The 14,035-nt window shown below is 43.4% G+C and overlaps 1 protein-coding gene across 1 annotated transcript in view; it reads right to left on the bottom strand.

The window, feature by feature from the left end:
* MCCC2 (methylcrotonyl-CoA carboxylase subunit 2) overlaps positions 1 to 10,513 on the bottom strand; it is a 48,581-nt gene extending 38,068 nt beyond the window's left edge. Inside the window, exons 1-2 of the mRNA XM_081825595.1 lie at positions 10,210 to 10,513; positions 1,609 to 1,751 (exon numbers count right to left, since the gene is read on the bottom strand). Of these exons, the coding sequence (XP_081681721.1) occupies positions 1,609 to 1,751; positions 10,210 to 10,338 (272 nt within the window). The 5' untranslated portion in view covers positions 10,339 to 10,513. The remainder of the gene's footprint in view (positions 1 to 1,608; positions 1,752 to 10,209) is intronic.
* Between the last annotated feature and the right edge of the window lie 3,522 nt (positions 10,514 to 14,035).

The following is a 14,035-nucleotide window of genomic DNA, read 5'->3' on the forward strand; positions in this document are numbered from 1 at the left end:
ACCTACTGAATTCCGGTTTTGTTAGGAAAACCCAGAAAGACGGGCTATCCTTGATGCAGATTCTCAGATCACAGAATTAAGCTCCTCCGGCATTTAAACTAGCCTGTGACAGGACACCTGGGTGGCTCGGTGGATTAAGTGTCTGCCTTTGGCTTAGGTCATGATCTCAGGGTCCTGGGATCGAGTCCCACACTGGGCTCCTTGCTTGGCAGGGAGTCTGCTTCTCCCTCTCCCTCTGCCTGCTGGCCGCCCCCCCACTTGTGCGCTCTCTCTCTCTCTCTTGCTCTCTGACAAATATATAAATAAAAATCTTTAAAAATAAAAAAAATTAAATAAACTAGCCAAGGATATGTGGGCAGCCACAGAAACAATGTGACACCGCACATTAGTTTTCCAAAGATTATTCTTAAAGATTCTGTGCTATCTCCGTTCCCACAAACTCTGAGATAAAAAAGCCTGTTTCCTTCAGTCTCGTATACCATATGGCACTGATTCTAATCTACACATTTTGTTCACATTTTAACATCCCTGAAATCAGGAAGCATTTTACAGTTTACAGGATCTTTTCATCGCTGTCACCTGGGGACATCACAACACATCTGTCTGCCTGTGCCTGCACAGCACAAATGTCACTTCAACTGTGCTACATGGACTGTTCGAACTATGTGCATCGAGGGGCGCCTGGGCGGCTCAGTCGTTAAGCGTCTGCCTTCGGCTCAGGTCATGATCCCAGAGTCCTGGGATCGAGCCCCACATCGGGCTCCCAGCTCAGCGGGAAGCCTGCTTCTCCCTCTGCCTGCCGCTCCCCCTGCTTGCGCTCTCTCTCTCTCCCACAAAAATAAATAAAATCTTAAAAAAAAAAAAAGAATCTTATTTTGGAAATGGCTTTCAGTTTCAAGTCACCCAGCCTTCTAAAGTAAATTGTCACACTGACCAATAATGGCACAGTAGAATTCAACGTATTTGTTTATACATTAATATTATATTTTACATTCCCCACACGATGCAATTTCTTCCAAGCAAAAGGATGTCTATTATGTCCACAACTTAACAGAAAAAAATGACAATCTGCAAAGTTCTTAGGAAATCTCATTTAATTAGCTATAAACCCACATAGAAATTACTTCCAAGTTATATAACAAAATGCATAATTATGCAAAATAAGTATATAAGATGAATATAACGAACAGAAAATGTTTCAGATGCTTCAGGCAAAACAGAAATTTCAGTGGATGCTGTGGCTAAAATAAAACCATAAGAAGCAATGCTTTAAAAATTGATGAATCTGGGGCGCCTGGGTGGCTCAGTTGGTTAAGCGACTGCCTTCGGCTCAGGTCATGATCCTGGAGTCCCGGGATCGAGTCCCGCATCGGGCTCCCTGCTCGGCGGGGAGTCTGCTTCTCCCTCTCCCGCTCCCCCCTCTTGTGCTCTCTCACTCTCAAATAAATAAATAAAATCTTTAAAAAAAAAAAAAATTGATGAATCTGAAATTTAACTGTTGCCCAGACAGCTGGCAGTGCTATAGGAGCAGAAAAACTGGCCAAGTAAGAGGAAAAAATGTCAGCACACCAACAAATACAGTCTTAAAGAGTCAAAGCTTGCTGCTACTAGTTTTTCCTAGAACCATAACTATCAAGGATCATCTTCATTAACAGCATAAAATGAAGAATAAATGAATTTTTACCTAATCTTATTTCCTGCGCTCGTTCACGGAGTTGATTTACTAGTGCTTTCATCTGTTCATAGTTTTCCTAAAACAGAAAAAAAGAAAGGGAGAGTAATATTAGAAAACAATTATCTTTTTTTTTTTTTTTAGCCAAAGTAAGAGTTGATGAGAACATCACATGCCAACCCCATGTGGCTTCACGCAGGGCCACCTCCCACTCATGTGGCCTCTGTGTTGCGTCACTCCATCGGATGGAAAAGATGAATTCCTGCCTGTCCATCTTTGCCCAAGCTCCTCTTCCCGCCGTCCCTCTCTGGTCCACGTATCCAAATCTTACCCTTCTTTAAAGCATAGATCATGTTCCCTCTCCTCTCTAACCCCATTTCTGGTCACTCCTACTCATTTTAGCATCTTTCTTCCATAAGCATCAACTGAACTTCATTGAGTTCTATTTGTTTCCCTATTTTAAGGAATATAAGCCCTTAGAGAGTTAGAAAGCCATCTTACTTTTCATGTCCCTTCAATCCCTGCCCCAAGGAGTTTCTAACCAATGCAGAAATACTTGCTTACTGACAAATTACTCTTAAAAGCAGAGCCCAGGGAAAAAAATAGGTCCTATTTTGTTTTAAAAGGGAACAAAACTCTATGTTTGTGCGTCTTTAGAAATTCTCTAGAGTAATATACAGGAGAATATAAACTGTGAGAGGTGGATAAAGGGTAGAGGGCCTAACTTTTTGCTGTTCTGTAAATTTTGTCTGATCAGCTCATTACTTTAGACCAATAAGTAGCAAGTTATTTTTGAAAATTCCAAGTTGATGGGGTGCCTGGGTGGCTCAGTCATTAAGCGTCTGCCTTCGGCTCAGGTCATGATCCCAGAGTCCTGGGATCGAGCCCCGCATCGGGCTCCCTGCTCTGCGGGAGGCCTGCTGCTCCCTCTCCTACTCCCCCTGCTTGTGTTCCCTCTCTTGCTGTGTCTCTCTCTGTCAAATAAATAAATAAAATCTTAAAAAAAAAAAAAAAATTCCAAGTTGAACCACTAACACATTTTGCTCCCCACAATGTCTTTTACATCTCTGATTTAATTCCTTTTCCATGACACGGTACTACACAGCTTTCCAGCTGTTCAAAATTACATGAATTTACAGACTTTATAGAACTCTAGTATTTCTTATTTTCTACAGCTCTAATAGCTCCCAAGGCCAAGGTTTCTGCTACATTCTCTTGCTCTGCAAGAAACAGAAGGCAAAAAAGAGAGAAGCAGCATACTGTTAGGAAAGAACCTTTGCCCTGGAATAGGGAGGTCCCAATCACGGTCTACTAGCCCTGTGACTACCTCCCTTCGAGGCCCACCAAGTCCTGTCTGTCCAAGGGCAGACAACCTGCCAGCAACGAACTCCAGAATCTGCCTAGAACGTTGTTTCCCAACCTGGGCTGGACACTGGAATCAATGGGAAGCTTTGAAAAATAAAAACAAAAATAAACCCCCAGAGATTCTGATGTCATTGGTTGCAGGTATGGCCTGGGCATTAATCACTTTAAAAGTTCCCCAAGGATTCAAATGTCCAACCAAAAGTAGAGCAACGCTGGCCCACAGTCTCCATTTCTGAGCTCCACTCCAGGCAAACTGGAAACCTACCAAAAGAGGGGATTTGGTAATAGGCAGAGTTCTTTAATCACCAGAACTTTTTCAGATTTCCATAGTGTTTGTTGATATTAAGCGCATGAGGCAGTGAAAGCCAAGACTTTTGCTCTTCTCTTAAGCCCAGGTTACAGATCCTGTTTACTCACATTTAGGCAATTCAGAAACTCCTAACTTTATGAACTGCCTCAGACCGAAACAGCGCTCTGCACCAGAGCACGTCTGTCCCGCCCGTCACCGAGGGGTAGCATGGCAGCAACGTGTATAATGCCACTTGAAGGGTAGGAAGAGATTTTCAGCAGCCTTTCAAAACCTAACATCCCAAGCGTAAAGGGAGCTACCTCTGTCCCGAGAGCCTCCTGGGCTGAGAACGAGTCCTAGTAAGCAGGGGCTGTGTCCTGAACTCCTTCGTCATCTGCGAGAGATCCAGCAGATGGGAGGGAGTTTGTAAGGAGAAGGCCTCCTTGGATAAACAAAACGGGGAGGCAGAGAAGAGCTCTGGGAGATGAAGTTGGTGGCCAACTCCCATCTGGAGCCGAAGGCCTTCTTCTCTGTGCGGCTTTCTCACCTGACCCCGGGCTGCAGCTGCCACCCTGGGGCTCAGAGATGGGTGCTACTCTGGCCTCAGGCCCTGGGCTCCCTCTACCTGCTGCTCACCCCACAGGGTGAGGAAAAGATCGGATTACTATGTTGCTAAGTAGAAAGGAAAGCAGATTATTTCACTGCACAGGCAAAGTTATTATTTTTTGCTTGTTTTCTGCTTCGAGTCTATCTTGTCAACTTCTACCTTTATTCTAAGGTTAAAAATCCACCTCATAGGTGGCTTAGTGTTTCAGAGACCTCCCCCCCTTTTTTTTTAAGTAAGCTCTAGGCCCAACGTGGGGCTCAAACTCATGACCCTGGAGAGCAAGAGTCACGTGCTGTACTGAGTGAGCCAGCAGGGCACACCTCAGAAACCCTGCTCTTAAGAATCCCCATGGATGATGAAGTGCCTTCATCAGGGCAGGCAGCCTTCCCAAATGCGCCACTGTTTGGAATTCCACTTCCAATCTCTGCCACTCACAGCCCAGCAATTTCTCCAATTCACAGACTGACTGATTCTGTGGTTTTTAACAAAAGACTTGCTCATTTTGAGTTTATGGCATTTCTGGAAAGGAATCTCATCCAAACTGTTAACCCTTGTATCTCTTCACTTTTTAGTAATCATTAAAAGATAATCTGAAAAATGCACTGTAGGAAAAGAGAGGCCACGTATATTGTTCCACATGTGACTCCAAGTTCAATAAAAGGAATTTAATGAGGCGCCTGGGTGGCTCAGTCGGTTAAGCATCCAACTCAATTTCTGCTCCGGTCATGATCTCAGGATTATAAGATTAAGCCCTGCATTGGGCATGCTGGGCATGGAGCCTGCTTAAGACTCTCTCTCTCCATTTAAGAAAGAAAACAGATGAACCTAGGGGAGGGAGGGAAAAATAAAATAAGGTGAAATCAGAGAGGGAGACAAACAGTAAGAGACTCTTAACTATAGGGAACAACCTGAGGGTTGCTGGAGGGGAGGGAGTGGGGAGATGGGGTAACTGGGTGATAGGCAATAAGGAGGGCACTTGATGTAATGAGCACTGGGTGTTATATGCAACTGATGAATCACTAAACTCCACCTCTGAAACTAATAATATACTATATGTTAATTAACTGATTTTAAATTTAAAAAATATAAATTTTAAAAGATTCTCTCTCCCTCTGCCCCTCCCCACCCCCCCTGCATTCACTCTCTCTCTCTAACATAAATAAGTAAATGAATGAAGGAAGGAAGGAATGAAAGGAATTCAGTGCCAATGCAGAAAAAACCTGAATACCTATTATCGCAGCAAGGTATGTGAAAGGTTAATACATTTACCTAGGAATAATCCTATTTTGTTAGTTTAAAATTGATAAAATGATGGGAAGCCTGGGTGGTTCAGTGGTTAAGTCTCTTGTCTTCAGCTCAGGTCATGATCCCAGGGTCCTGGGATGGAGTCCCACATCGGGCTCCTTGCTCAGCGGGGAGTGAGCTTCTCCCTCTGCCTGCTGCTCCCCCTGCTTGAGCTCTCTCCCTCTCTCTCACAAATAAATAAATAAAATCTTTAAAAATAAATAAATAAATAAAATTGATAAGATGAAGAAAAAATGTTTTTTTCCAGTGACATTATATGGAGCTAATTCTCAAGCAAGTCCATCCACTCATTATGACATACTATCTTCTGCTCAGTCTCGCTTAGCTCAACAGCACTAGGATACGAATAGACAGGTTAGAGCATGGCAAAGTGAAAAGGTAGGGGTTTCGTTAACATTTTCAGCTCCCCTTAAATGGGGTTTGTCATTGTTGTTAATGGAAGAAAGCTGGGGCACCTGGGTGGCTCAGTCGGTTAAGCATCTGCCTTCAGCTCAGGTCATGATCTCAGGGTCCTGGGATCGAGTCCCGAATCAGGCTCCCTGCTCAGCGAGGCAACTGCTTCTCCCTCTGCCTCTGCCCCTCCCCTACCCCCCAACTCCCGCTCATGCTTGCGAGCTCGCTCTCTCAAATAAATAAATAATAAAAAAAGAAAGTTAACTTTCTTCCATGGAAATTTTCAAACGCATACAAAAACAAAAAGACTAGCATAATGCAATGTAGCCAATGTCCTTCAACAATTAATTATCCACATATGGCCAAAGTTGTTTCCTTCTTGCCCCGCACCCCCACCCTGAATTATTTTGAAGAAAATCCTAGACATAGCACTCCTTCTGTAGCCAGTATTTCCAAATCTCCAAAAGATGAGGACCATTCCTGAATATCAATAATCTGTTAAAAACAGCAAATATCCAGGGGCGCCTGGGTGGCTCAGTTGGTTAAGTGCCTGCCTTCAGTTCAGGTCATGGTCCCAGGGTCCTGGGATCGAGCCCCACATCGGGCTCCCTGCTCAGCGGGGAGCCTGCTTTTCCCTCTCCCTGCCACTCTGCCTTCCTATGATTCCTCTGTGTGTGTGTGTGTCAAATAAATAAATAAAATCTTTAAAAAAAAACAGCAAATATCCAATTAGTGAAGACATTTCCTCAAATGGCGGATAGATGTTTTTTAAAGTTTGCTTATTTAAATAGGACTCCATGGAAGGTCTGTATAGCCACAGTTGGCTGATGTTTCTTAAGTCTCTTCTGAAATGTAAGTTCTCCCATCTTTTTTTTTTTGTCTTGATATGTTCTGTTTGTCCCATAGACTTTTTCCCACAATGCTAAGTGTATCCTCCCAGTGTCCTTTAACAAGTTCTCATTCCCTTGAAGATTGAGAGGCTGATGGGATTCTGCTGTGCCTTTAGTTTCTTCCCCCACCCAGCTCATCAAGAATTAGCTGACCTCCCTCCACCTGCACTCTACCTCCCAGTCTCCTGTCAACTTTGCAAAACACAGGAATCAAAGTTTAGAAGTGATGAAAAATAGTTCCCACATGCACAGAGAAAACAAGTAACTCTCTACTAAAGTGTACTCAAACCCAAGATACAATCACTACAGCCTCTGACATCGCCCAATTTAGAACAAAGTCAATCAGAACTAAAGCTAGTTATATGAGGGGTCTTTACCCTAGCTAAGCCAGCCTCCCAGTTAAGAAATAAAGGAAACTGTCTCTAATTGCCAAGGCTTTCTGAAGCACATGGCCATAAGAAGTGACAGCGAACAGTACATATTCCTAGCTACTAAGAAAATTGTGCAGAGAAACCGAACCGTGGCCAGGGCTCCCATGTGCCACCTCCCATCCAAGGCATGGCTTTATCTTTTATTCCCCTCTTGTGGGTTGTTTGCATCAAAGTTTACTACTTGTAGGGGTGGCTGGGTGGCTCAGACGGTTAAGCGTCTGCCTTCGGCTCAGGTCATAATCCCAGGGTCCTGGGATCGAGCCTCTCATCGGGCTCCTGGCTCAGCAGGGAGCCTGCTTCTCCCTCTGCCTCTGCCTCTCCCCCTGCTCAGCCTCTCTCTCTCTCTCTGTACCTCTCTGTCTCAAATGAATAAATAAAATCTTAAAAAAAAAAAAAGCTTACTACTTGTAGGTAGAGATCCCAGAAGATAAGGGTACACCTAAGTGAAATCTTTTAACATCCAACATATGAAGAACACATCCAATCTCTCCATACTATTTATCATCTGTGGCAGGCACTGAGAGTTGCTTATCCATATCCATTCTTCCCATCTTTCTTGATGATGAAATCCCACTTTTATTCAAGGTGACAACATGCCCCCGCTGAAAAACTAACATCCTAGCCTCCTTTTGTAGACAGGTGTGGCCCTGGGATTTAATTCTAACCAAGGAAATATAGGCAGAAGTTGTTAGGCATGACTTCTAGAAAGGCTTCTTAAAAAGAGAACAAGCAGGTGAGGGTGTCCTTTTGCCTACTCACCCTTCCTCCTCCTTTACCTGAACTCATACATAATAGGTGGAACTTAAACAGCCACCTCTAGAGCATAAGGCAGATTGTACTATGTGTTCAAAATTCTTCTGTCCCTCTGGACTATTATTGAGTATCAATAATCTGTTAATAACAGCAAGGTTCAGTGTGAGATTATAGTTCCCCACCCACACTCCATGAATCTGTCCATTTTACTTGCTTTGACCAGTGGAATGTAGGCAAAAGTGAAGTGTATCAACTGCAAGCAGAGGCTCTAAGACGGACAGTGTCTCCATACTCTCCTCCTGTGCCCTGGCCGTCCATTAGGAGAGGAGCATCTCTCAGTAGCCACTGTCCCTTCTGCCTGGGTGCTGGAATCAAAAACAAATAGAGGAGACCTGCATCGGACGCACTGCCCGGGCAAAAAATAAATATTTGTTCTTTTGGACACAGAGATCTTGGGACTGTCTGCTATTCAGCATTACTGAAGCAAAAGCTGGCTAAACAGGTCCTGAGATGATGATGTGGAAAGAAGGAAAAGTTGCAAGAGCTAATATTTCTTGAGGGCTTATTATATCCCAGGCCATGTTATAAGTGGTCACTAACTGTCCTGATGGCTCTATGACATATGCAATTATTAATGCTACCGTACAGCTGAGGTAACTGAGGCACAGCCTGCCTCTGAGGCACAGAGAGGTTAAGTAACTAGCCCCAAATCACTCAGCTAACAAGTAGTAGAGCTGGAATTTAAACCAGCTCCAGACCCTTGCTCTTTACACCAATAGGTTACACTGTATCTGCCCACTCATAAGGACCCCTGTTAACACTTTCTCCTATTTCCCTTCAGGTTTCCTTTTTTTTCTCCGTGGAAATATGTGGTTAGTTTTTAAGACACATGAAAGACTAGACCAGTGCCTTTTGCATCCTACCACAACTACTTCCCCAATTACTAGTGCACAGACTAGACCAGAACATTAAACACCTGACACAGAGAAAGGAGTTATATGCTCAGGCCCACACTCCCTACCCCCTAGCTAACAGCCATCATCAAAAACATAGGCCTGAACCTAAAGCCGAAAAAGATGGTAGACCAGGAAGCTCCAGGCCTTCATTCTCCACAGAGACACCCCAAAATGACCCAAAACTGGCTAAAATAACCTTATAGAAGCTCCAGAAAATAGTCAAAGGCCTACACCAACCAGAACACCCAGCCAAGAAGCCATATTCCAAATGGGAGGAAATCTAGCCTCGGTACTGCCACCGCGCTGATAATTCTACCAGGACCATAGGATCTTGCGGCTTCTCCACCTAAGTTTCTTAGCAGACAGCCAGCAAAATGAAACGTGAATGTGGCTTCTGCATGCAAGGGCCTCCACTACTCTCATCTACTCCATGAATTCCATACCCTAGTCATGACTTCGAAGTCCTCATACCCACTATACTTTCATAACTTGCTTATCTATGTTCTCATAACTCCCTTAGTTTGTATAGTCTTGCCTTTCCTCCTCAGCCCTGAACCCGGCCAGCTCTCACCCAGCGATCAAGATCCAACTCACTCATCGCTTCCTATCTGCAGCTTTCTGTAACTACCTTTTCAAGCTTTAGACACCACTTATCATAATGCACTACAGTTACACGCTTTCTTGTCCATCTTGCCCACAAAATTATGATTCCATTCCTACACACCTATACCAAATACCTAAAATACTACCTAGACCACAGAAACCACTTAATATTTCTGAATTAAACATTCTTTCCTGACCCCAGAAAAATCTAGACTCTTGGAAGACTCTTATTGGCTATTGTTTCTGACTCAGCCTGCTTATTCTTTTTCAATTCAAAATGTCTTTTCTGAAAGTTATCTGTACAATTTAAACGTTATCTGTATAAGCTCAGAAACCATGGAACAGGGTGAAATTTTCCAGCTCTGATACTTCACAAGCTGTTTCTTTGACCTTGCTATATCTCCCAATTCCAAAAAAGGCCATTCAAGATAGTGTGCGATAAGTACGTTCTATTAACAACTATTCAACTAAAGTCTGTTAAGCACAACCCAGGGTTATCTGTGCTAGGCCAGTGGTTCCCAAAGCTGTCCGCCGCCAAGTCCTGAGGATTTCATTAGCAATGAAATTACCAAGACCCCACCCCAGAGACCCCAAAGGTCCAGCGTGGGGCTTAAAGCAGCTGTACACTGAACAAGTTCCTCAGCTGACAATGCTGACTCAGGTTTTGAGAACCACTGATTTCAAAGATACAATGCACAGTGCCAGGGCTAAAAGTGAACTAAGATGTATTTTATTTGGAATCATCTTCCTTTGCAAACTTCACGACCTACACTGCGTCCCAGAATCAGGACTGGGGGTTCCAGAGAAAACAAAAGAGCTGTTAAAGTGTGCCCACCCTCCACCTGCTTCCTAGTGGGGCCGGCACTGGCGGACAGGTGGAAGAGGACTCACAGGCTCAGTCAGGGGATTCCAGGCCCGGGGCGCCGGGGCGCTCACCCAGCCTACCTGGTAGATGGCAGAGCCCGAGTCTGGCTGGGTGCCCAGCGTGGCCACCAAGTCCCCGTGATAAGCGCGCGGCCCGGGGACAAAGGCGCGGGCGTTGGGCCGCAGGGCTAACCTCAGGGCAGCCCACATGACAGCCGGCAGGGAGCGAAGGACCACCGCCTGAGAGGGGCCCGGGCACGCTCAGATTCGGTTCTTTCCCCTCCGGATTCCCGGATTCGGACTACCGCTCCGCTCTCCTTGCAGCCCCAAACCTCCCGAAACCTCCCAGATTCTCAGGCCAGCCGAGGCACGTGTCTGCGCACGCCGGCCGTAACAGGTCGTCGCTGCGCACCACGCCCCCTGAACTCAGCCAATCAGGGCAGAGGCGCAGCCCCGCGAGGTCCTGTCACCTCGCGAGCTCGGGAGCTCCGCGGTCCAGAGGCGGAGCTACCTTAGTTACCACCCCTCCTCTCTCGGGGCTGAGCTGGCGCGGTAAGGTTCGGTTTCTCTGGGATCCGTCTCAGTTCATTTTCTACGTGCTGTTTTCTTCTTACCCTGTTAAGAGAAAGGGACATGAAAAATCGTATCCTTATATGAGAGCTGGAAACTGAACAGGCATTAAGCTGCCCTAAGAAACAAAACTCTTTAGAGGAGATACATATTTATTCATTCAACAAATATTTCTTCAGTGTCTCCCTGTGTCCGTTGCTTTTCTGGCGCTGGGTCTTAAAACTTCGTGAGTCTTCCAGCTTTGTCTTCTTTTTCATGTTTTCTCGTTTCGTTTTGTTTTTGTTTTTGGCTAATTAGAACCAGTTTCTTGAGATTCCGTATTATTTTTAGTACGGGTTTTTTCTGCAAAAAAAAAAATGTCATTGGGGTTTTGGTAGGAATTATATTGAATCTGTTGCTCACCTTTGCCTAGTATTGACATTTTAACAGTATTAAGTTTTACGATCCATGGACATGGATGTGTTCCCATGTATTTGTGTCTTCCTTAATTTCTTTTAGCAATGTTTTGTAGTTTTCATTGTGCAAGTCTTTTTTTTTTTAAAGATTTTATTTATTTATTTGAGAGAGAGAAAGAATGAGAGAGACAGAGCAGGAGAGGGGGGAGGGTCAGAGGGAGAAGCAGACTCCCTGCTGAGCAGAGAGCCCGATGCGGGACTCGATCCTGGGATTCCAGGATCATGACCTGAGCCGAAGGCAGTCGCCCAACCAACTGAGCCACCCAGGCGCCCTTCATTGTGCAAGCCTTACACCTCCTTAATTCCTATTTTATTCTTTTTAATACTATTATAAATGGAATTGTCTTTGTAACTTCCTTTTCAACTTGTTCATTATTAGTGTATAAAAGTGCAACTGATTTTTGTGTGTTGACTTTGTATCCTGTTAATTTGTTGAATTCATTTATTCTAACAATTTTTTCGTGTGTTGGGGGGGATCTTCAGGGTTTTCTACATATTCATTATCTGCAAAATAATAATTTTACTTCTTTCCTTCTAGTTTGAATGCCTCTTATCTCTCAGTCTTGCCTAATTTCTCTGGCTAGGACTTCCAGTACTGAGTTGACTAGCAGTGACAAAAGTGAACATTCTTTCCTTGTTCCTGATCTTCAAAGGAAAGGCTTTCAGTCTTTCACCACTGAGTATGATGTTTGCTGTGCATTTTTCATATGTGACCTTTATGATGTTAAGGTAGTTTTCTTCTATTCCTAGTTGTGTTTTTTTATCATGAAAGAGTGTTGAATTTTGTCAAATGCTTTTTCTGCATCAATTGAGACGATCATGTGTACCTTTTTTCTTCTTTATTCTGTTAATGTGGTATATTTCAGTTATCATTCAGCATTTAATATGCTGTTGAATTCATTTCACCAGTATTTTATTGAGGATTTTTGCATCAACATGCATTAGGGATATTGATCTATAAGGTTCTTGTATCTTTGTCTGGCTTTGGTATCAGGATTATGATGGCCTCAGAACGGGTCAGCAAGTGTTACCAATTTTTTGTGAAAGATTGATGTTAGTTCTTTAAATGTTTGGTAGAATTTACCAGTGAAGCCATGAAGTCCAGTGCTTTTCTTTGTCTGGAGGTTTTTGTTCTGTTTTAGTTTGGGTTTTTTTTTTTTTTTTTTAATTACTGATTCAGTCTTCTCACTATAGATCTATTCAGGTTTACTCTTTCTTTGTGATGTAGTCTTGGTAGGTTTTGTGTTGGTAGGAATTTGTCCATTTCATCTAGTTATCCAGTTTGTTGATGTCCATTTGTTCATAGTGTTCAGTTTACTTTTTACTTTAGGGAATACAATATTTCAACTTTCATGATGGAAATAAAGATGTTTTTACTTCTTTCTCTCATAAATGATGCCAAGGCAACAAAGGAACACCAAAAAAGAATTCATATCCCACCTTCAATTAAAGTAGGAGATATGGGGCACCTGGATGGCTCAGTCAGTTAAGCCACCAACCGACTCTAGATTTCGGCTTGGGTCACGACCTCAGGGTGGTAAGATCGAGCCCCACGTCAGGGTCTGCACTGGGTGTGGAGCCTGCTTGGGATTCTCCCTCCTTCTCTCCCTGCACCACTCTCCTTGCGTGTGTACTCAGCCTCTCTAAAAACCAAAATAAAGTAGGAGACATATGAAGACAATAGGCAAAAATAGGAATAATTTAGCAGGAAAAAAGGAAGCTGAAATCTAAGTGCTTGCAGTGGAAGATAAAAACAAGTAACAAGTCGATTTGCCTCCCAGAAATCCCTGCAAGGCTCAGGAATTGGTGGTACTGAGAACAGAGGAAGGTGTGGGTAGGTGTGGGAAGAGGTGGGAGAGACCAAGAGACAGTGAAACTACTTGAAAATCTGTATAAGCAGTAGTTAGAACCCTAGGTTTCCACTCCCACTTTGCCCAGGAGATAGGAGATATATAGTATCTGAAGAAACTGAATCACAGATGTTCCAAATATCGGGACACTAGGCAAGAGTGAAGTGCCAGATTGAAACCAACAAGATTAACTGAAAGTCTGGAGGCCAATTCAAGAAATTCCATTCCCCAACTCCCTTTTTCCTTCAAGTTCTAAAATGCTGGCTACCAGGTTTATATAGGAAGGAATCTAGAGACACCTTACCACTTCACAGAAAGGGTAGAGTGATATTTGAGGTTTCCCAGTGGAAAAGCTCCTTGGAAAATAATGCACCTACAGTGTAACCTACAAATTGACATATCCTATCTACACTTCAGTAAGCTTGTAAAAGTTCCCAATCAGCTTTTTAGAAAATTTCTCTAACAGATGCATGGATAGCCAAGGATCAACAGGCATTTGAGGAAAGTTTTCAAAATGAAAAAAAGACCCCCACCGCAACCAAGAAAACCTCAGAAGAAACCAGCAGTACAAGGAACAGAAGAAACTGTAACTTCCTTAGAGAAATGAAAACACATTGCATTCATGAAACAAGAACAGGATTATGAAAAAAATTAAGATTTTGGAAATAAAAATATGAGACCAAGAATTTTAAAAATCTGTAGAAGGGAAGGAAATGTGGAAATAAAATTTTAAGCCTCGTTTCCAATTTAAACCTTGGCTAGAAAATGTAATCAAAGCTAGAGATTATAAACTTTGTAGCCATTTAATGAGAAATTATTAGGATGGGAAAACAGATGTTATAAGGAGACTAGATAACTCTGCTAGCCGCTAAATTTATTAGATAAATGAGGTTAGCAATTGTTTCCTGGTTGGCATTAAATTTAAGTTCATTATTTGGGGTGCTTGGGTGGCTCAGTCAGTTGGGCATCTGCCTTCTGCTCGGGTCATGATCTCATCGAGGTCCTAGGATCCTAGGATCGAGCCCTGTGTTG

Source organism: Leptonychotes weddellii, chromosome 7 (genome assembly GCF_054177405.1).
Source record: "Leptonychotes weddellii isolate Sample4059 chromosome 7, ASM5417740v2, whole genome shotgun sequence".
Taxonomy (NCBI): domain Eukaryota; kingdom Metazoa; phylum Chordata; class Mammalia; order Carnivora; family Phocidae; genus Leptonychotes; species Leptonychotes weddellii.